The 20,535-nt window shown below is 48.0% G+C and overlaps 2 protein-coding genes across 3 annotated transcripts in view; both read left to right on the plus strand.

The window, feature by feature from the left end:
- The window catches only part of rock1 (Rho-associated, coiled-coil containing protein kinase 1), a 42,397-nt gene extending 30,371 nt beyond the window's left edge, over positions 1-12,026 (plus strand). Inside the window, exons 21-33 of one of the 2 annotated variants that reach the window (XM_023815581.2) lie at positions 539-608; positions 2,219-2,322; positions 2,749-2,914; positions 3,215-3,308; positions 3,408-3,496; positions 3,843-4,034; positions 4,276-4,441; positions 5,993-6,063; positions 6,266-6,354; positions 6,877-6,955; positions 7,195-7,456; positions 7,731-7,938; positions 9,196-12,026. In XM_023815581.2, coding sequence (XP_023671349.1) covers positions 539-608; positions 2,219-2,322; positions 2,749-2,914; positions 3,215-3,308; positions 3,408-3,496; positions 3,843-4,034; positions 4,276-4,441; positions 5,993-6,063; positions 6,266-6,354; positions 6,877-6,955; positions 7,195-7,456; positions 7,731-7,938; positions 9,196-9,199 — 1,594 coding nt within the window. In that variant the 3' untranslated portion in view covers positions 9,200-12,026. Of the gene's footprint in view, positions 1-538; positions 609-2,218; positions 2,323-2,748; positions 2,915-3,214; positions 3,309-3,407; positions 3,497-3,842; positions 4,035-4,275; positions 4,442-4,908; positions 4,959-5,992; positions 6,064-6,265; positions 6,355-6,876; positions 6,956-7,194; positions 7,457-7,730; positions 7,939-9,195 lie in introns of those variants that run through there. The other variant, XR_002838757.2, reaches the window with a different exon arrangement.
- Positions 12,027-12,625: 599 nt separating this feature from the next.
- usp14 (ubiquitin specific peptidase 14 (tRNA-guanine transglycosylase)) lies at positions 12,626-20,142 on the plus strand. Its single transcript, XM_023815703.2, has 16 exons — positions 12,626-12,817; positions 13,932-14,077; positions 14,747-14,779; positions 14,875-14,979; positions 15,440-15,543; positions 16,520-16,578; positions 17,144-17,274; positions 17,524-17,604; positions 18,163-18,245; positions 18,403-18,517; positions 18,609-18,674; positions 18,796-18,888; positions 18,967-19,095; positions 19,325-19,385; positions 19,485-19,592; positions 19,920-20,142. The coding sequence occupies exons 1-16, from the start codon at positions 12,802-12,804 to the stop codon at positions 20,063-20,065; spliced, it is 1,476 nt and encodes a 491-aa protein (XP_023671471.1). The 5' UTR covers positions 12,626-12,801; the 3' UTR covers positions 20,066-20,142.
- Positions 20,143-20,535: the final 393 nt, after the last annotated feature.

The following is a 20,535-nucleotide window of genomic DNA, read 5'->3' on the forward strand; positions in this document are numbered from 1 at the left end:
CTGGACGATTTGTTGCATTTGTGTCCAGCTCTGAGTAATATTTGAGCTAAGACCTCTCCGGATTACTGTGGCTGCTCTTTGCAGACCTTCACGCAGCCTTTCCAGCCTCGGCTTACCGCTCGAGCTCCGCCAGTGTTTACGGTTTGGGATTAATAGCTGCCCTTTGCTCCACCTCCAAGCTCTGCTGGTGTGAAATCTGCCGAAGGTCACAGCATTGAGTTACTTTAGCTTTAAAGTTAAGCTGCACTTCCGCACAAAGGTGTCTGGAATTGCGCCTTTTAACAATAACGTTTTATTGCTGCTCGGTGAGCACGGTAATCCAAGCCGACGTAGTGCCACACGTTTAGCCCGATAGACGTCTGACTGGAACGGCTTTGGTTGTACTTCAACTCCGAAGGGCGGTAATTTTAATGTAAAACCACATCATTTGTTGCGACCGTGTGCAGCGATGCATTCGCCGGCCACTCACATTGTCGCCATGTTACGCCCATGTTGAAATCGACTTCAGACACTAAGCTCATCCTTCCATCTCTTCCAGGCAATACAGAGGCAATGAGGGACAGATGAGAGAGCTGCAGGACCAGCTGGAGGCCGAACAGTATTTCTCTGTGAGTTCCAGACGTTCATCCTTTCTAAATGGCGTCGCCTTCCCTGCTTTGAGCTTTGAAAGAGCAGCGGAAATGGTTGCTCTGTGAATTGGCATGGTTATGTGTGGTTGTGTATGAGACCTGTTCAGGAACTTCTTACAATGTGCTTCAATGACAATGACTTAAAGAGTCAACGTCAACTGGTTGGTTGAAACAAAATCTCGGTCTGCATTTTTACGTTCGGGACCTAAACTCTGATACCGAAGCACGTTGTGTGGATTTTTACTTTCTGGAGCTGAACTCTCCACCTCTGCTGGGTTTGACTTTAATGCAGTGCAAAAAGCCGGGTTTGACTTTAATGCAGTGCAAAAAGCCGGGTTTGACTTTAATGCAGTGCAAAAAGCCGGGTTTGACTTTAATGCAGTGCAAAAAGCCGGCATTGACTTTAATGCAGTGCAAAAAGCCGGGTTTGACTTTAATGCAGTGCAAAAAGCCGATCTGATCTGATGGATTTTGTATGTTCATGAGCTGTTCTGTGTGAGTGACTGTTCCTATTAGCTATGGGATGGATTGTGTGTACCCAGGTGCTTTCTGGGGCCGTCGTTCCTGAATGTTAGGTACCAGGAATTCAAAGTGAAGGATTACTCTGCGTTGTGGACTTGCTTCGGCCCTTGTTAACATGCACCCTGCACGCAGTGTGCATTGAAGTGTCTTCTGTTGCATTATTTGATGCGGTTCGGCTGCGGGTCCTCATCTCCCTGCTATTTCGTACCATGTCATTTGGTCTTTATGGCAGGCGTGATATAAGTGGTGTGTTTTTGTGAAAATAATCCTCTGTCGTGTTCCAGGTCTGTTTAGATTCTAAAGCTTAACACATAAGGGCCTTGCTCAGTCTGTGGGCAGTGTTTTCATTCTGATACTTACCCCATGGTTCAGACTGCCGCCATGAGCGGGTATGGGAGGGGGGGGGGTGTGATATTTACCATGCAGCAAACATTTATCCTTCTCTTTAGTTCCTTGCATTGTCTGGATGTTTAAAACAATTGAGCAATTGGCTCTGCTGAAGCTTCAATCCGGATTTCTTTTCTTAATCATTTAAACGATGTTAGCTGTGTTTATTGTCATTGTACTCGTTGATCATGTTTTGAATCAACCAGAGCAGCTGTTTACTGCAGGCCTGGGTTTCATTTTGGCTCTGGCCAGATTCAAGCTTTCAGCTGCACTGCTGTTGGGCGCTTTGATTTCATATGGCTCGTTCTCCAGGGGAAAATGCTGATCTGTGCCGTAGTTGTCAAATTATAGTCCCAGTGCTGCACTTATAGTGGCTGAGCTTATAGTTTTAATAATTTAGCGAAAAAATCTTGCTGTCATGTGGTGCCCATATTCTGAGGTTTTGCAGGAATAGACAGCTCGGGGATTTGGAAGGGCTGAACCATTTTCCCTCAGGGCTGAACCATATCTTCTTGATACTCCTATTCTCCTTGAGTGCTGCTCTAAGTCTGGTACTTGGATGGTAACTTATGCAGCTCATTAATTGACCCCTGCTGTGAAGAGGCCTGCAGGTAAGAACGCTGGCCAACCCCCGTGTGACCCTAACTCTAACCCCCGTGTGACCCTGGCCCTTCTTGCAGACTTTGTACAAGACTCAGGTGAAGGAGCTGAAGGAGGAGATTGAGGAGAGGAACCGACAGATCCAGGAAGTTCACAGAAAAGTACAGGAGTTTCACAGTGAAAGGTAGGCCTCTAACAGCCCCCTGGCCCTCTGATCCAGTGACCTTCCAGAGGGCGGGCCTCCGCTTCATCCGCCGTTACCTACCGCCGCCCTGTAATCACTGCTCTCCTCTAGTAATTAGGACACAGTGTGGGGATCGGCCCAGTGATATTTTTCGGAGCTATCCTTCCGCTTAAGACTCCCAGATGACTTGGAAATACCTGAGAGGCCCTGATAGCAGGAACTGTGATTTTTTTTCTGAGGTTGTCATGGTCCTCGATCAGACCTTCTCCCTGCCTTGGCGTGACCCAGTCGTACCACCGCTCGAGCACTTCCAAGCCTCGTATCAGCGTGTTCGCGGAGTAACGGGAAGGGCTCGCTTTTCCAGCCCGTCCGCGGGCGCCGCTAACGGCTGACGCGTGTGTGTTTGTGGCTGGCCGCGCGCCGCAGGGAGTCCCTGTCCGCCCAGCTGGACCTGACGGTGACCAAGGCCGAGTCGGAGCAGCTGGCGCGGGCGCTGCAGGAGGAGCAGTACTTCGAGCTCAGCCAGGAGAGCAAGAAGGCGGCTTCACGGCACAAGCAGGAGTGCAGTGAGAAGGACGGCACCATCACCCAGGTGGGTCCAGCCCTTGGCATCCTCCAGCGGCTCGGTTTATTAATGCCCGGGCACCTTCTGCGCTGGTGTTTGGCGTTTAAGTGACATTTAAGCTGTCGTATTTTACCGTTAACCTCTAACTTGCCAGGACATGCGGCGATTGGTCCAGATGTTGGGTCTGTGTCCTCGTGCTTCCTGTACAAGGCCAGAGTACCGGTGTTGCGTGTGCCTGCAGGGGACGTGATTTGCCTGCTAAGCTCATCTTCCTCTGTGCGCTGACACGTGTTCTGTTGCCCCCCCCCCCCCCCCCCCCCGCCTTAGCTTGAGGAAACCAATAAAAATCTCGCCAAAGACTTAGAGAACCTGGCCAAGGAGAAGGCAGAGCTTGATCAGAAGTTGGGTGTGAAAGAGACAGGTGAGCATGTGGGGAGGTCTGCTCTTCACCTGCCAGTCATCTCCGGCATATAAGCGGAGTCAGTCTGACCTAACCCCCTCCCCCCCCCCCCCCCCGCAGAGTATGCTACACAGGAGGAGGAGCTGACAAATACCATCAAAGCCAATTATGAGAAGATGCTGTATACAGAACGCACACTCAAGACTCAGGTGAGCCTCAGGGCATTCTGTTATACCAGCATTCCAGCTGAGCTAAGGCTCTGGTTCTGGATAAGTCTCTCCACTGCTGGTTCATGGGTGGAGTTAACCACAAGAATCTTTTAGCAATGTCAAGTCAGCGGTTTGCCCAGCTCTGTTTACAGAAAAATGAGGCTGGCAGGCACATAAAACCAGCTGGTACTGTCAGCATAATTGCCCCAGATGCACTGGAAAATGCTTCCATGAGAATTTCGAGGGCTTTTGGTGTTGCTGAAGGCCTTGCTCTCATGCAGTTTTAGCGGTGTGTGTGTGAGCCGGTGGAAACCCTTTTATTCCTCCAACCCGCGTCCCCCTTCAGGCTGTGAACAAGCTGGCGGAGATCATGAACCGCAAGGATATGAAGCTGGACCAGAGGAAGAAGGCCAGCACGACGGACCTGCGCAAGAAGGAGAAGGAGAACCGCAAGCTTCAGCTGGAACTCAACCAGGAGAAGGAGAAGTTCAACTCCATGGCCATCAAGTACCAGAAAGAGCTGGGCGAGATGCAGGCTGTGAGTAGGGGGTCGGGAGCAGTGAGTAGGGGGTCGGGAGCAGTGAGCAGTGAGTAGGGGGTCGGGAGCAGTGAGGGATCAGATGTAAACTTTCCATCAACATCAGTGTTTGCTTCAATGTCCATGTGAAAGAGTTGCATGTGTGTAATGATTCTTAAACTCTGTTCAGCGTGGTTAGAGTGTACGCAGTGCTTCATCACTTAACACCTCCTCTCTCTTCCGCTCGCTTCTCCCATCCTAGCAACTGGCCGACGAGTCCATGCGGTTCACGGAGCTGCAGATGCAGATGTACAGCAAGGACAGTGACATCGAGCAGCTCAGCGAGAAGCTGAACGACCTGCAGCAGCGCATGGACAGCTCCAGCGTCACCAGCCTGCTGACCGACGAAACGGACGGCAACATAGCAGGTGAGCGGCGCTGGAGCTGGGACGCTTGGCAGCCCCCCCACCCCGAGATCTCCGGGAATGTCCTTTTTCAGAAGTAGTAGATCCTCTCCTTTTAGTCTGCAGATAATTAACCTCTTGAGAGTGGCTGAGAGAGTGCCCTTTGACCTCTGATCTCTGTACCAGGCCTGGTAGTCTGTTAAACCGCTTCTCGCAGGCCCCCAGCTGTATTGGATTTTAATTTTTGCGTCTTGCTCTCATCAGGTTATTTGAACTGAAAGCGCACTGTGCCACAGAACTGTGGTGGCACTGGGACTGTTCTGCAGTGTTTAGGTGCCCTTGTCACCCCTCTGTCCCCAAAAAACAAGCCTCAGAAACTGTTTCAGAAACTCAAAGGTCCATGTCGTGTTTACTGCCTTGTCTAGGTGTGCAGTGAAAACATCATAAGTGTGTTAAACTGCCCTCCTCTCTTATTCTTCTCCCATGTCTAGTTGGTTCCCCTTGCTCTCCCTATCTTTGTATCTTCTGTTCTTTTTCCTCTGTGAGTAACCTGGAGTTGCGGGCTCCCGTCATGCCTGGCCTGTATTGTCTCTTGCACCCCCCCCCCCCCCATCCTTTTTTGGCTCTGGATTTTCAGTTAAGCACCTTCCTGTACATGCTGTACATGGCAAATACCGTTTTTGAAAGTGTTCAGAGTGAAGACAAACTCAGATTCTACAGCGAGAAAATTGCTGGTGCTATCAAGTGTTGATGAACCCCTTTTGTGGACTATATTTATATTCCTGGAGACGTGATGGCGGCCATATTGATGGTACCGAGCGGAATATCTGTCCACGATTGAGTTTCTCTGGTAAATTGCCTTGATTTCGTAGCTTCAGATGGGTCTGGGAGACATTGTCTGGAGCCGTTCCGTGCCGATTTAAACTCGAGCAGCGTGCCCGCATATAAAACCTCACTGTGAACTCCTTTCAAAAGCGTCTGAAATGATGAGGCTCTCTCCTGGTCAGGGGTTTTCCTCTGGCCCGTTGCGGGCCTCACATTCCTCCTCTTGGCGGAGAGAGCGAGCGAGAGAGAGAGAGGCGGCTCTCTGTTCTGGCAGCGGCGGCCTTTAGGGGCGGCGGCCTTCACATCGCTTCGCTCGCCTGTTTTTTTTGTCGTTTTCCTTTTCTTTAACTCTTGCCTGCTTGTCATGCCGCAGCATGCCCTTGACGTGGATGGAGGTGACACGTTGGCGTATCCGCTCAGCGTTCCCTGTTACCTTCTGTATAAGTGCCACAGCCTGCAATCTGGAATCCCCTTCTGTTAGTTCCCCAAGGCTGCCTAAGGCCCTTAATGATGGCATACATTTCCCACAATGCACCTCGAGTGACGTTCACATGACCTTTAGGCAGTGGCCCCTATACATTCACCGTTCGACGGTGAAACACTGCTGTTTTGACATGCTGCTTTTTGACTTGGTTTTCTTGTCCCCTTGGATTATGAGTTCAGTTGATTTCTGCTACTCCCTGCATGTTCTTGTGGATAGAGCAGATTACCAGTGTCACTTTCACTCACTGAAGCTGCCTGTACCTCCAGATTCAAGACTTGAAGGTTGGCTCTCCATACCGAACCGAACTAACATCAAGCGATATGGCTGGAAGAAGCAGGTTGGAGACTGTTCACGTCCGCTTCTATGGGGCTGGTTGTTGTGATGTGATACACGCTCGTCTGTACAGCTGTCACTCTGAGAATTTAAACCTCAAAGTGTATTTTAAGGTCATCGGTAAAAAATTAAGCTAAAAGTTACTATGTGTTGGGAAAACAGCAATGATAATTGGGATCATTCAACGATTTTTACTCGTTCTCCAGTATGTGGTGGTCAGCAGCAAGAAGATCCTCTTCTACAATGACGAGCAAGACAAAGAGCAATCCAACCCCTCGATGGTACTAGATATCGAGTGAGTCTGGCCTCGTGCTTCCGTCTTTGGTGGCTGGGGCTATATCAGTCGCTGTTGGATGTGAATTCGCTGTTGGATGTGAACTCGCTGCTGCGTTTACACTGAGCCACTCAGAATTTTCCCTTTCACTGCAAGTACTTTGTCTTGTTCAAATCAGCACATTTTTGAAAGTGCCAGAGTCCATAAGCATGAAATATTAACTTCCATTAGTTGCTTAGATAATCACACGATATTCCATGGAATGACCACTAGTGGTTGCTGGACCCTTTTTGAATTTGTAATGATTCAGTTACTCTGTAGTTGGTAGTAATGGAGCTGAGCGGTGACTGCCGTTTGTGGTTGCACTCCACTCCCAGTAGGGGACGCTCTTGAGCTTGTAGTATAAATTCTAGCATTCTGCTCTGGACAGATCTGTAGCTCAGTTGTCCACAGATGAGGTGAATTTACCCTCCCCACCTAACCTACCAATGCAGTATGTCCCCCCCCAGCAAATAGCTACTCTTCTTTTTCCTAACTATGCAGCAAACTCTTCCACGTACGTCCAGTTACTCAGGGGGACGTCTACCGCGCAGAGACGGATGAAATCCCTCGAATATTCCAGGTAGGAAGTGAAGTTTGACGGCACTCTTTAACTGGTTACAATTTTTAATTTTTTTAATATGCATTTGGAAGTCAAATCTTCTTCTGTGAACACGAAGCAGCAGCCAGCATGGCTTGCTGATTGTAAGCTGACTTGGCTGTAGAGCATCTTCGTGACATACCTGCTTTAATGCCATGCGATGCGTGCCCTCTGTCTGTGAGAGGCCGCTAATCTGACGGTGCCCCCCCCCCCCCGCTCAGATCTTGTATGCCAACGAGGGTGAATGTCGGAAGGAGGCGGAGGTGGAGACGACCCTCCAGGGCGACAAGGCCAACTGTTTGCCCCACAAGGGCCACGAATTCATCCCCACGCTCTACCACTTCCCCTCCAACTGCGAGGCCTGCGCCAAGCCCCTATGGCACGTCTTCAGGCCGCCGCCCGCCCTGGAGTGCCGCCGCTGCCACGTCAAGTGCCACAAAGACCACCTGGACCGGAAGGAAGACGTCATCGCCCCCTGCAAAGGTACGGCCCGCCGACACCCACCAAGCTGGCCGATCCTCCTCTACTGAAAAGCGGATGCGGATGCCACCTGTTTTGAAGCTGCTGTGACTCTTGGCTTCACATGTCAACAGCCTGAAGCTCACAACTTTATAAGCTTTTTGTTACTAGGCTCTGAATTTTGGCGCAGGCTTTCCTGGGACCATCCATTAGCGTGAAATGCATATGGTCTTTTGAGGATCGGTAGTCCGTATGGGCAGAGGGATGCTAAAGGCTAAGTGTGCCCCCCCCCCCGCAGTGAACTACGACGTGACCTCGGCACGCGACATGCTCCTGCTGGCCCTGTCCCAGGACGAGCAGAAGAAGTGGATCGGCCACCTGGGCAAGAAGATCCCCAAGACGCCGCCCTCCACCTTCACCAGGGCCTCGCCGCGCACCATGTCCACCCGCTCCGTAGCCAACCAGTCCTTCCGGCGAAATCCGAAAAACATCACGGGCAAAACCAGGTAACTGGCCCCGCGAAACACCCTGCGTCGTCGATTTGAGTAACAGCAGACGGGGCTGCCTTCAGCCCGACGAGGCGTCTGGGGAGTGGGCCGAGGGGCCGAGGGGCCTAGGGGCCGAGTGTGATGTCCCTGCCTGTGCCCACGAGTCCTCAGCCCCTCCTGATGTACGCCTTCTCTCCTTTGTCATAGCAGGATCCCGCCCAGCTTCCAGGATACAGAGTCGACGTCCAGCACATGCTGATCAAACGCTTGCTTCCTTTTTCCCTCTGAGCAGGATGTCATACCAGCCGGCTCCTTTAAGACGCGCATCACTTGCCTCTAGTTGACATGTTTTATCGTGCAGAAAAACAGCCTTTGAGTGCTGATGTGCAGCGTTGCTAAACTTCCCCGTAATCCCATCTGCATTTATTTAGTGTGTTTTCTTGAAGAATGCAGCAGAGGTTCCTGTGATTTTGTCACATTTCCTAACCGGTTCTCCACCTCGTACCATTCAAGCTGTGAAGATGCCCACATGTAGAATTCACGTCAGAGCAGGACGAATGCTTGAGCGTAGCCTTTGGGGTTGTTAACATTTTCCTGGGGGCTGATAAACGAATCAGATGTGAAGTGGATCAAGGTACCTTGCAAACTGTCGTTATTCCGTGCTTCTGTGTATAGCGTCTTGGGTTTCTGTAACTCTCTCTGTGGTGCTGAACTTCTACCAATTTTCTGATTGATTTGCAGTAAGCGTGACCAAGGGGATTCCGTTAGTTGATGGTCTGGCACTTTGCAGGCCTAAGTTGCTGTGGTCGTCTTTCGTTATTAACCCTCTAGGGCGGTGTTTCCCAGTCCAGTCCTCGGACACCCATAGACAGACAGCTCCCGGTAGCAAAAATGTGGCAGGGAGCTCGGAGGAGCAAAAACATGAACAGTCTGTGGGTCCCCGAGGACCGGATTCGGAAGCACGGCTCTAGGGGACTCCACTTACAGCAGGGGTGTCAAACTCCAGTCCTGGGGGGCCGGAGCCCTGCACAGTTTTTGGTTTACCCTCATTTAATTAACACACCTGATTCAACTCCTTGTGCTAATTACCACACAGCTCTTGAGCTGAATCATTTGTGATGGAACAGGGAAAGAACTAAGCTACACAGGGCTCCGGCCCCCCAGGACTGGAGTTTGACACCCCTGATTTACAGTGTAATCTTTGGGAGACTAACTGAAATGAAACCTTTTTTTTTAATTCCACTTTTACCAGACACTTGTTTCTTTCTTTTCCAGCTAACCATCCGCACCAATGGATTCTTTGGGGACTTTCTGTGTTTGTTCCTCCTGCAAGACCTTGGGTATCACCTTATGCAGCAAAAAAAACAAAAAACAAAAAAAAAGAAAACAAAATTTACATGTTTTTTTAAGGAATGAAATAAGAAATTTGAACCAGAGAACATTGAAAATTTGGGAACTTTATCCACCAAGAGGCACCGCGTGTTTAACAGTTGTTGGAATCCACCATGTCCAACCTCACTTTGCTTTAGCAGAGAGGTGAGGATCATTCCTCCTTCCGGCTGCTGTTTTCTAACGTGCAGGAAGGTCGGCTGTTAATGTGGCTTCAGCACATAGGTACAGATTTCGATTGTGCAGGAGGTGGAAGTCTATAAGGGTCGGAGCATGCAAGAGATGGTACTTCGTAGAAAGCTTCGTATCTCATGTATCGGGGGGGTGGGGGAGGGGGGGGTGTGTGTAAGCAGGCCACACTGGGAACACCTGACGCTGCACAAGATGCATTCTGGGAAGCTACCGACCTGTTCTGTGCATCTGTAGCCCACGTAGTGGAATCGGAGATTAGCAGAGAAGCTTTAGCGTAGTTAGGATACGACACAATCCGCTGGTGGTTTCTGGGGATCTTATGGCATCAGTCCTGCCCACTTCTGTCCTAATATGGAAGGCAAACACGTTTCATAGAATTAACAGAATAGCTTTGTCTATTGGACAGTTTTGGCAAAACGTTTTTGGGTACTGAGTAATGGGTATTCAGTATTAGGGGAGGAGAGAATAGACCATTTAAATCTATGCATTTTCTTATTGTTATTATTGTAATTATTATTTGCTAAGCCATAAGGACAACACATTGTAATGGCATTAGACAAACCTAACAGTTAAAAGAAACCAATGACTTTGAGTGTTTTTGCAGAACATTTCTGTAATATTATTATTACTATTTTGTAATGTATGCCTTATTGATTCATAGACAAATGGTTGGAAAAAGACATTAAGTTAACAAAAGTAAAACTGCACTGTTTGAATTGTAAATTATTGGTAGAACACTTAACGTGTAGCATTTTGCCCCCCTAGTGCCTTAACGTTTGGATAACAGTTATACTGCCATATGTTTGAGTAGCAATCTCCAAAACGGGACACAAGTTCACAAATGTTTTTGTTTTGTTTTGTTTTTTTAAAGAAGCCTTTTTGATTTTATCTCTGGTATGGAATTCCAGGACCTCTCCATTATGTTTTGTGTTGATAGTCAGCCAATGAAATGTCAGCTACCTGATTCGGGGATCTTGGGAAATAAAAGCTCGCCCTATCGAAGGCAAGGCCTCGCTTAGTTTACTCCGGTTGTGCACTGGCCCTTTTGCCCCCCCACACACACAAACTTGTGACACGTGACCAGGGACGACGACAGCATTTTGCAGCGAAGGGGGAGGGGGAAATAAAACGGCTCCTTCGTAGTTTTAAAAATGGCTTTGCAGTTGTGTTCACTAAAAGAAGCACTGGAACTCTGACCTTTTTTATTCTGTCTTGGTCTAATTGCATGTGATAATTGCGTTGGTCGCACTGATGGATATGTGTTAATAAACATATCTTAATCTACCATCTAACATATGCCGTCTTTGTTGGACATGTCGCAGGAGTGCCTGTGCATTTCAAGGGTTAAAATGACTAAAGTATTATTACAACTACAACAGTATTCTCTATACTATTTAGGCTTTTTTTTCTTCTTAATGCATTAGAGGTTGGAAAAAAATATTTAAATCTTATCTATTATGTTTGCTTATTTGCTTATAGACTCACACCATTTTAAAATTCTGCCGAAAACTGGCATACCTTTGCTTTTAATGAGGTTCCTGTTTGCCGATGGAGCTGGTGGTTTTGGCGGTAAGGACATCCTGATAGGATGAGGAATGCCTTCAGCGGCTGGCATTCAGGCCGGCCTGCTCCGGAGCCGAACGGTACGGAACCTGTGTGATTTACCAAATGACACGTTTCAAGACACCGGTTGTCGAGGAGCTAAATGTAAAGTCAACCCATAAACATAAGGTAAAGTGGATATCTCCCTTTTGTGACGGGAACCTACGTTGTTAACTTTCTCCCAACTTTGCTTAATTCTCCTTGAGGACATCGGCTTGCTTTCACGGTCTCTGTCCTCCCATTTATGTGAGTCTACACACTTGCTGCAGCAAAGAGGCAGACATGGGTGAAAGAGGCCAAGTTGTCAACCCTTTACCCAGTGGCAACTACCTATTTCTCTCACATCTAGACTTAGTGCTTAGCCCCCCTCCCCTTGACCAGTCATAGTCACGTAAACCCACCTGCCAAACACATCCAAGGCTGACGACTGCCAGTTCAGTGACGGGGAACAACAAAGATGCGTATGTCCTGCAGGCCATAAAACGGGTAGAAAAAAAAAAGCTAAATTCTTCATTTAATCTGCTCCGGCCTCGGATTGTTTATTTTGGCTGGACTTGAGAATGTCTCCAACCAGTATTCAGCTCCATGGTTCCCACACTCTGGATACATACAAACTGAGGCTTTCCTGAATGAGTAGAGGACCCTGGAGGCTCACTTGTTCCTCTGAGGGTTCGTCTTCCAGCCAAAGCATTTGAAACAGGCCAGAAGTCGACGCCATTGAATCAGCCGTGGACCTAATGTAATCCAGATCCAAGACTCCATTACGCACTATGATTCGATCTCCTGCAAGGACCTTACTGACAACAATGCATGAGGATATGATAAATATTTCATTCATAATTACTGTTTACCCAGAAGTTCAGCTTTGTTCCCAACTAATCTGTAAGAATGGATTAAATGTTAATAAATCGATTCAAAGAGTTTTTACGTTTGCATTTCAGATTCTTGCCTATATCTATAAAACTTTTTGTGCCTGGTAAGAGAAATAGTGACATCTCTTGTTGGACCAAGGAAACGCGTAATTGATCGTAGCGTTAAATCCACTGATCTATACGACATAGATTAATTTTGTAGATTAATAATTGTTCATTTTACTACTTAATTTACTTAGCAAATATTTCCATTTAAATTAATATAAATTAATCCAGCAATTACACTATATATTGTTTATTTATATACATATGAAATTCCGAATGAACCTCATTAAAATTATGAAATAGTAGCTGTCACTAAAGAGATATACTTGCACTCTTTTAGGCAGACACCAGTTTATTTGGCATGCATGCATTTGCAATGTAAATACCTACATTAAACTTCTCATCCGATTTGATTAAAATGTCTGACTCGCCATGGGATATGACAAATGCCCATAATTAAAGAACTATGAATAACAACCCCCTCTCAATACACACCCCTGACTATATATACGATCATAGACAGAGAGCGATGGTGTAAGTATGAAATTAATTTAATTTGACATTTGAACGTGAAACCACACAGTTAATCACACCTACCCCTCGCCCAGACATCGTCATGCAGACCTGGTAGACGCACCCAGAGCGCGTCGATGGTTTACCCCAGTCTAGTTGCAGCGTCATCGTGAAGGACTGTTTGAATGAAGTTCGGAGTGGAGAGGTCTGTACGCCCAAATAAGCGCCCCCAGCACTCGGAATACCCGATAAAAAGCGAAAAAGGAGAATGCCAGTGTTTATGGGTGAGTCGATCGGCCTACACTGTCTTGTTGGTGGAGCTTGGCTCCGGCTTTCTGACACGTGTGACTGCTGCGGGTTAGGCCGCAGATGGACGCAGACAGGCGGACAGGCGGCAGCCCGGGGTGCAGTCGACACACGAGCGTCGGCCACATGCTTTTGTTTGCTCTACCGGGATGAACGAACCCTGTGCGGTACGCTACTAATCGGTTAACTACACGGAGATCTAAACGGCGCCGTTCGCACACACACTGACGCGGCTAGGCAGCCCTCCCACAAGCCGGCAATGCTGGCGATCACATCGATCTATTCCTCAATCTCCCCATTTTCTAATGCTTAATTTCTCCTGCTTTCTCTCACGCCGGCTACGGGATCGATCCGGTCCGTTTTCGCAGCATTACTTGCGCCGCAATGGCGCTGCGAAAAGCCAGCGCTCCGTTTCTGCAACTTCACCGTAAGTTAGGAAACGCCTTGTACTCAGGAAGTGACCGGGTACTAGTGATCGATAGCTGCTTCAAATAGCATTTCGGTTATAACTAAGGCCCGGGCAGGTTCGGCGGTGGTGTGTCTGTCTGATGGATGTCCACTGTTTCCGTATTGCACCCCGTGTGCTTTGGGCCATTGACACGACTGTCCGTTTATTTTCACTGATTACATCCAGTCGATGTAACAAAACACAACAGCTGAGTTATTTGTAATGATTCTGTCATTTTAAAAGAAACCTGCATTGCTGGCGGTCTGGATAAGCCCGAGTATAGGTCTGCGCGTAAATATAAGGATAAATACAGTGCTAACTTCATTAGATGAGTATACTTTTAATACTAGCATAGATCAAATGATAATATAATGTAAGTATCAGTAAGTTTATACAGATGTGCAGATGTCCTGTGGTTAATCGGAATAACATGTCTACGTTTGCATGCCTAATTTAGAGAAAATAGTTGAATGTACATCATACTAAATAATATTATTCAGTTTAGCTTTTGGAAATATATTTGGGAGAGTCGGGCTGTATTGTGTGTTTATGTTGCTTTTCGGCTGAGTCATTCACGCCGCCTGAGACGTTGTAGCTTTACTGGACGTTATGCCGGAGTGACCGGTGTGTTTTTTTGTCACCAGTGAACGTGAAATGGGGGAAAGAGAAGTTCGATGGCGTGGAGCTGAACACGGAGGAGCCGCCCATGGTCTTCAAAGCGCAGCTGTTCGCCCTGACGGGCGTCCAGCCCGAGCGGCAGAAGGTTATGGTCAAAGGAGGGACGTTGAAGGTACCGTCCTCACTTATCCATAAGGATAAGAAGAGAGCCATTGAGACCTGCTGCTCTTAAATCTCAGCAATCTCTCATTTTGAGACTTATAGTCTTGCCCGTGCGGATCGGAGCTCGGGCAGATGGATGAATCTGGGGTGAGCAAGTAGGATGGGGAAAATGGATGTTCCAAGAAATGGCCCATATTCTTTAAGGTTTTTTTTTCCTGCGCAAAACTATTTCACATGTTTGAGGGAGATGCTGGACATTTACTTACTGGGAAATTCAGGATGGCCCTGTGCGGATGCTGGGAGATGCTTCCCCGTCTCGCGGAAGTTCTGGGGTGTGCTAGTGACGATCGGTGATCTGAAGTAGCCCAGGGTATCCTTGGGTGCGAGGGACTTGTTGCTGTATTTGAAAGTGGATCTTCTCTCTCTGTTTTCCCGTTTATATTCTTGAAATTTAAATGAATATGAAGTGGGACATCTGTTAAAAACTGGGCCTAATTTTCCTGGCCTTTGAGCAGATATTTGGAGACTAAATCCTTTGGTAATGGAGATTTGATCCTGGCTGTCAGTTCGCAGTTTTGTGTCTAGTGGTTTATATGGAAGAAGAAAGTCACTGTCTAACGAAATCAACAGGTTCATGTGATAAACATTGTTAATATAGATTTAATTGTCGTTTTCCCAGGACGATGAATGGGGAAACATCAAGCTGAAAAATGTGAGTATTCCAGTGTCTGGTGTGTGTGGGAGCGGAGGGGGGGGCATTATTACCACAGACACTGAAGTCACTTTTCTCTCCGCCCCCCCCACCAGGGCATGACCCTGCTGATGATGGGCTCCGCGGACGCCCTGCCTGAGGAACCCGCCGTCAGGCCCATGTTTGTGGAGGACATGACTGAAGAACAGCTCGCTTCTGCGGTGGGTCGACTTTACTACTTCTGTTCCCTGCCCTCAGGCTCTCTGGCGCTCCCTAGAGTCTGTTTTGTTGGTGTCAATATTGGGATAACCAGATCAAATGATTGTTGTCATGCTGGGGCCCTGCCTGGGGGCTGTCCCACGAACCAAGATTTCTTGCTTAGCCGGATAACATGTCGGATTTAAGGTAGTCTGGGCTAAATGTATGGGAATGAAAATAAAGTCCATTTAGCCTAGACTACCTTAAATCCAAGAAGTTATCTGGCTAAGCAAGAAATCCTCCATGGAATACCCCCCTGGTCTACAGAGGATAATTTCAGCCTTGCTTTGTTTTGGCCCCAATTGAATGGCAAGGCTATGATCAGGGGACTGGGCGGCAGGCCAGCACATTGGGGTTCCCTGTTTCCTGTTCCTGACTAACTTCCTGTGCTTTCTGACCAACCTCCCCCCCACCCCCCGGCAGATGGAGCTGCCATGTGGCCTAACGAACCTGGGCAACACCTGCTACATGAATGCCACGGTCCAGTGTCTTCGCTCGGTGCCGGAGCTGAAGGGATCTCTCAGCAGGTTTTGGTGTCTCCCTTGTTGTTTGTAGCCGCCTGGGTTTAACCCTCTGGGGCCGACGGCATCGTCGGCGATGCCGCGTATCTTTCCCGTGTATTTCAGTTCACAACTAGCTGAAATCTTATTGTAGAAACATGGAAGAAGAAAAAAAACGCTGGCAAAATCCGTAATCTGTCTTCTTTTCAAAACATCCATTGTCGGAAGTATTAAAGTTTTTAAAATCAGGTTAAACATTAAGAATGTCACCTTTCTTTGTTTTACCTGCGTCGGGGGCGTGTAGTACCGCTCTCACCCGAAGATCGCTATTCACATTCTAAATAGCCACATTAGCGCGTATTCAAATCGCATTCGCATGGTATTTTGATGAACAACGCAGCGGTGAAACTCAATCCAGATACGTCCCCATCAGCGCCATAAAGGGGGAGGGGGGGGGATGTGGCCAGGTGTCAATGGCTCATTCATACACATGATAGCTCCTACATATTCAATGGAAGGAGCCAGAAATAGTGACATCAGTTAGCTTTTTCTTATTTATTTATCCAAATTAATGTTGCATCTACACCATTTAGTCATCTTCATGTAGCCAAGACTTTGGTGATCAGATATCTGGGATCAAGACAAACTGCCAGCATTGCTTACTATGTTTAATGTTTCTGCAAGTGTTCCAAACTGCATTTTGCAATGTCTATACTCTGATGTCAAATTACAAACTTCACATAAATCTGCCATATTTACAAAGTGCACTAAGATTAAGGTGAGTTTAATGCCAAAACAAATATATAAGAAATAATTTATTTGCCATGAATTAAGTTTATGATGTTGAATGAAATGTGTGACCATGCCCCAGTCAGTGAAAGCGTGTCCCCCCACCCCTAGACCCCAGAGGGTTAATATTGTGAAGAATGTGGGATTCCGGGGATCACGTTTCTGTGAATGCACCAGCGCCACCTTCAGGCTGACGCTCTTCTTCCCTCTGCAGGTACTCTGGCGCCTTGAGATCCTCTGGGGCCAACGCGTCATCACAGTACATCACAGCAGGTCAGGGGAGCCCTTCCTTAAAGCCTTGCCCTTAAACCCTGTCAGCTGGCTACAGGGGACTGCATGGACTGGGCCAAATGTGTGTGATACCTGTTTGACCATTCCAGCCCACCTGGCTACAGGGGAATTGTTGCCTGTAGTGAAGAGATCTGCAGCTGCAGACGCTCTCGCAGTATTTGTTCTGTTTACATCTTGTCTTTAATCTTCCACCCACCCTTGTGTGATCAGGCTCTATATATAGGTATCCTCCATTTAACATCGATTAGCGTTTAAAAAAAAATAATAAAAATACAATGGAAAAAATAGTTTGTGTTTTAATGCCAGACCTTGCAGCTGCTGTTTTTTAAAACACGTGGCAGTCTGCCTGACGTACAATGTTACAGTACTGTAATGAACTCTAGTTAACCATATTCTACTTCTTAAATGTTACGGATTTTTATGTTAATTCGATCACTGTCCAAATCGTTCTGTTTTACAGAAAGTATTGCAAACGTTAAATGGGGGATACCTATATTCCCCGTGCATGGGTCTGTTTGTTTACGTATGGCCTCTGCGCCCCACTCAGCCCTCCGTGATCTGTACGAGTCCATGGACAAGACCTCCTCCAGCATACCTCCAATCATGCTGCTCCAGTTCCTCCACATGGCCTTCCCGCAGTTCGCAGAGAAGGGCGACCAGGGCCAGTATCTCCAGCAGGTGGGTGGGGGCTCTGCCTAATAAGCCTCGTCGTTTAACAGTGATTCAAGTCCTAAGCCTGCATGTCGGTTTCTGGAGAAGAAGCTTTTGTCTAAGGCCAAGTATTCGCGGCATGCAGATGTTATGCACTGAGCTCCGCTCAATTACTAAAGCAATCTACCAAACTCTGGTATATTTATATTGTGAATTCAGGTTCTTGGTCGTAATTCACCGTATTAATACTGTGCCGTTTCCATCTCTGAACCCCAGGACGCCAATGAATGCTGGGTGCAGATGATGAGGGTCCTGCAGCAGAAGCTGGAGCCAGAGGAGGCAGAAACCCCAATGGAGGTTGGTCTGTGGGCCAGATCTGGGCTACGGGACGATGGTAACGGGAAAATTGTGAATTGGTGACCACAGGACTCTGAATGTTCATGCTAACACGCTGAGAAGAGCTGCTCTTTATGTTTGATTTGCAAGGTCTCATCTCATTATGGCATGACTCTTAAACAGGGGTCATGTAACGGCTTTCGTTTACTCTCTAGGAGTATAGAGCCTCGTGTTCCCAGTTCAGGAAAAGGAGACTGATCATTGCTCCACGTGGAGAAGCAAGCATCTGTGTTGGTGCCCATTTGTAATGTTTCTTGAAGGGGGTTTATTTCTCAAGCTGAACACTTTGCAGGGTTTGAGCAGGGGCGAATCTAGCATGGAACCCTTAGGGGGCGCCACGAAAATATGGGATGTAACGCTAAATAGTATTTCCGGGGTGGCTGAATAGGCCAAAATAGGACCACCTATTATTATGAGGCTGAAGCCAACACATGAAATGTTTGACTCACTCACTCCGTCTTCAAGCTTTTCCGAAAGGTGGACTCAATGCATACGTACATAACTTGCTTTCTTCCCCAGTCTGATTCTGCGAGTGGCACTACTGCTGCCTCAGCCAAGAAGAACTTCATTGACCAGTATTTTGGGGTGGAATTTGAGACCACGTATCCTTCAAAACTGTTTTTGCCTTGTAAATAGCCCTGCCTTCCTGTTTTGTAGGATCTATGTTATTGGCACCTTAGGCCCTGCCCTCTAAGCACTCCTCCAATCGGCTGCTAGTTTACTGCATCATCTCCCTCCCCTTAACTCTTGCTTGCCCAGCATGAAATGCACTGAAGCAGACGATGAGGATCTCGTCAAAGGCAAGGAGAACCACCTGCAGCTCAGCTGCTTCATCAACCAGGAGGTCAAGTATCTGGCCACGGGGTTGCGGCTGGTGAGTGGGCTCTGGGTCTCGGGGCTCGAGTCGCCTCCACCTCGATCTCCCATCCCGAGGTCTAACCTAAACACGTGTCTTCCCCACGCAGCGCCTGCAAGAGGAAATCACTAAGCTCTCCCCATCTCTGCAGAGAAACGCTTTGTACATAAAATCTGTGAGTGTTTGTGTTTCACCGCTTGAAAAGTCGTTTGTGCAATTTATGACTCGTTCATGGCTCAAGCTGCGTTGAGACATTTCCTTCCATAAAGAAACATCTTTTTCCCCGTTCTATCCAGTCTAAAATCAGCCGACTGCCTGCTTATCTGACCGTTCAGATGGTCCGCTTTTTCTACAAGGAGAAGGAGTCCGTCAATGCCAAAGTCTTAAAGGTCAGACCTCCCCGTTTCTTTGGACCAAACTCCACTTGCATGCACGTGGCTATGGCTGACTCCAGACATCCTCTGTAGGACGTGAAATTCCCTCTGATGTTGGACGTCTATGAGCTGTGCACCCCTGAGCTGCAGGAGAAGCTGTTGCCCCTCAGGTCGAAGTTCAAAGAGGTCGAAGACAAGAAGCTGGAGAAACAGCAGCAAAAGGCAAGTCCTTTTTCCCATCATGCACACCGACGGTCTTAAAAATGGCTGACCCTTCCCCTTTGGGTACGTTTCAGCTCCCAGTAGATGAGCCTGAAGTCCTGGTGAAATTTCTTGGAATTATAGATATTCAGAGCCGCTCCCCCTAATGATCTCCTGTCACCTTGTAACGAAGATGGTTCAGGTTTATAACCCTGTAGTTGTTCAGCTACCTGCTCTTCTCTTTAAACAGGGTGAAAAAACCATGACATCTCTGAAAGATGTGAAATACGAGCCCTTTTCCTTTACTGACGGTAAGCCCGCGTCACATCTGCCGCGTGTCCCTCTGCTGTCCCCGCGACAGAGATGTCATGTGATGTCACCACGTCAGTGCTGCTTTTTCTCCCTCTCAGACTGGGGCTCCAGCAACAGCGGCTACTATGACCTGCAGGCGGTGCTCACGCACCAGGGCCGTTCCAGCTCCTCGGGGCACTACGTCGCTTGGGTCAAAAGGAAAGAAGGTGAGCCGTTCCCTCCTGGGCCATCCAAGTGGGGGCGCCGTTTCCTCCAGCAATGCGGTCTCCCTAAAGCACCGTTCCCCTCGGTGCAGTCCTCGGGGACCCCCATTTCAGTTTTTGCTCCTTCCTAGATCCCCACCCACCCGAACCAGGTATCCAGTCTTCTTGATTGGCTGGGAACTAGGAGGGAGCAAGAATGTGGACTGTCTCGGGGTAGGGGGGGGTCCCTGAGGACTAGGTTTCAGGAACACTGCCCTCAAGTAGCCCACCACCCCAACGAGAAACGTTCCTCCTCCGGCTTACAGGGTCCTGCTCTCTGTTCGCTTGCAGATGAATGGGTGAAGTTTGATGATGACAAAGTGAGTCTGGTGGCCCCGGAGGACATCCTGAAGCTGTCTGGCGGTGGGGACTGGCACATAGCGTACATTCTGCTGTACGGGCCTCGCCGGCTAGAGATCCTGCCGGAGGAGCGGTAAATCCAGGCGGGAAGCTTAAACATGCCATTTGGAAGCACTGTCTGTATAGATGTCCAATAAATACTCATCTCTTTGAATCTTGACCTTTTTTTTTTTTTCCCTTCTTTCCCTGTATCCAGCCTTTACCAAAACGGTTGTGTCAGACAGTTTTTTTAAAACTTTATTTTGACCCGCGTTGTCAAGATGGTTCCATTAAAAAAAACAGAAAAAAAAATTGTGAAGCATATAGTTTTTATGACTGCTAGTTATTCCTTGAGGGATGAGTTAACAGCTGGTAGTGTTCTGCTTTCTGCACTTTATTTTAGCATGTACACCTACTGCAAGTGACGGGGTCAAGCCGGTGCCTCGCTGGCCTCTCTCAGATTTAGCCCCTTTGAAGTGTTACGGGCCGTTTATTCGGGAACCGGAATCAGTTATTGTAACTGCTAACTCCGCAAGATGTGGCTTAATAGTTCGATATACCAGTCTGA

The sequence above is a fragment of the Paramormyrops kingsleyae genome, chromosome 4 (genome assembly GCF_048594095.1).
Source record: "Paramormyrops kingsleyae isolate MSU_618 chromosome 4, PKINGS_0.4, whole genome shotgun sequence".
NCBI lineage: Eukaryota > Metazoa > Chordata > Actinopteri > Osteoglossiformes > Mormyridae > Paramormyrops > Paramormyrops kingsleyae.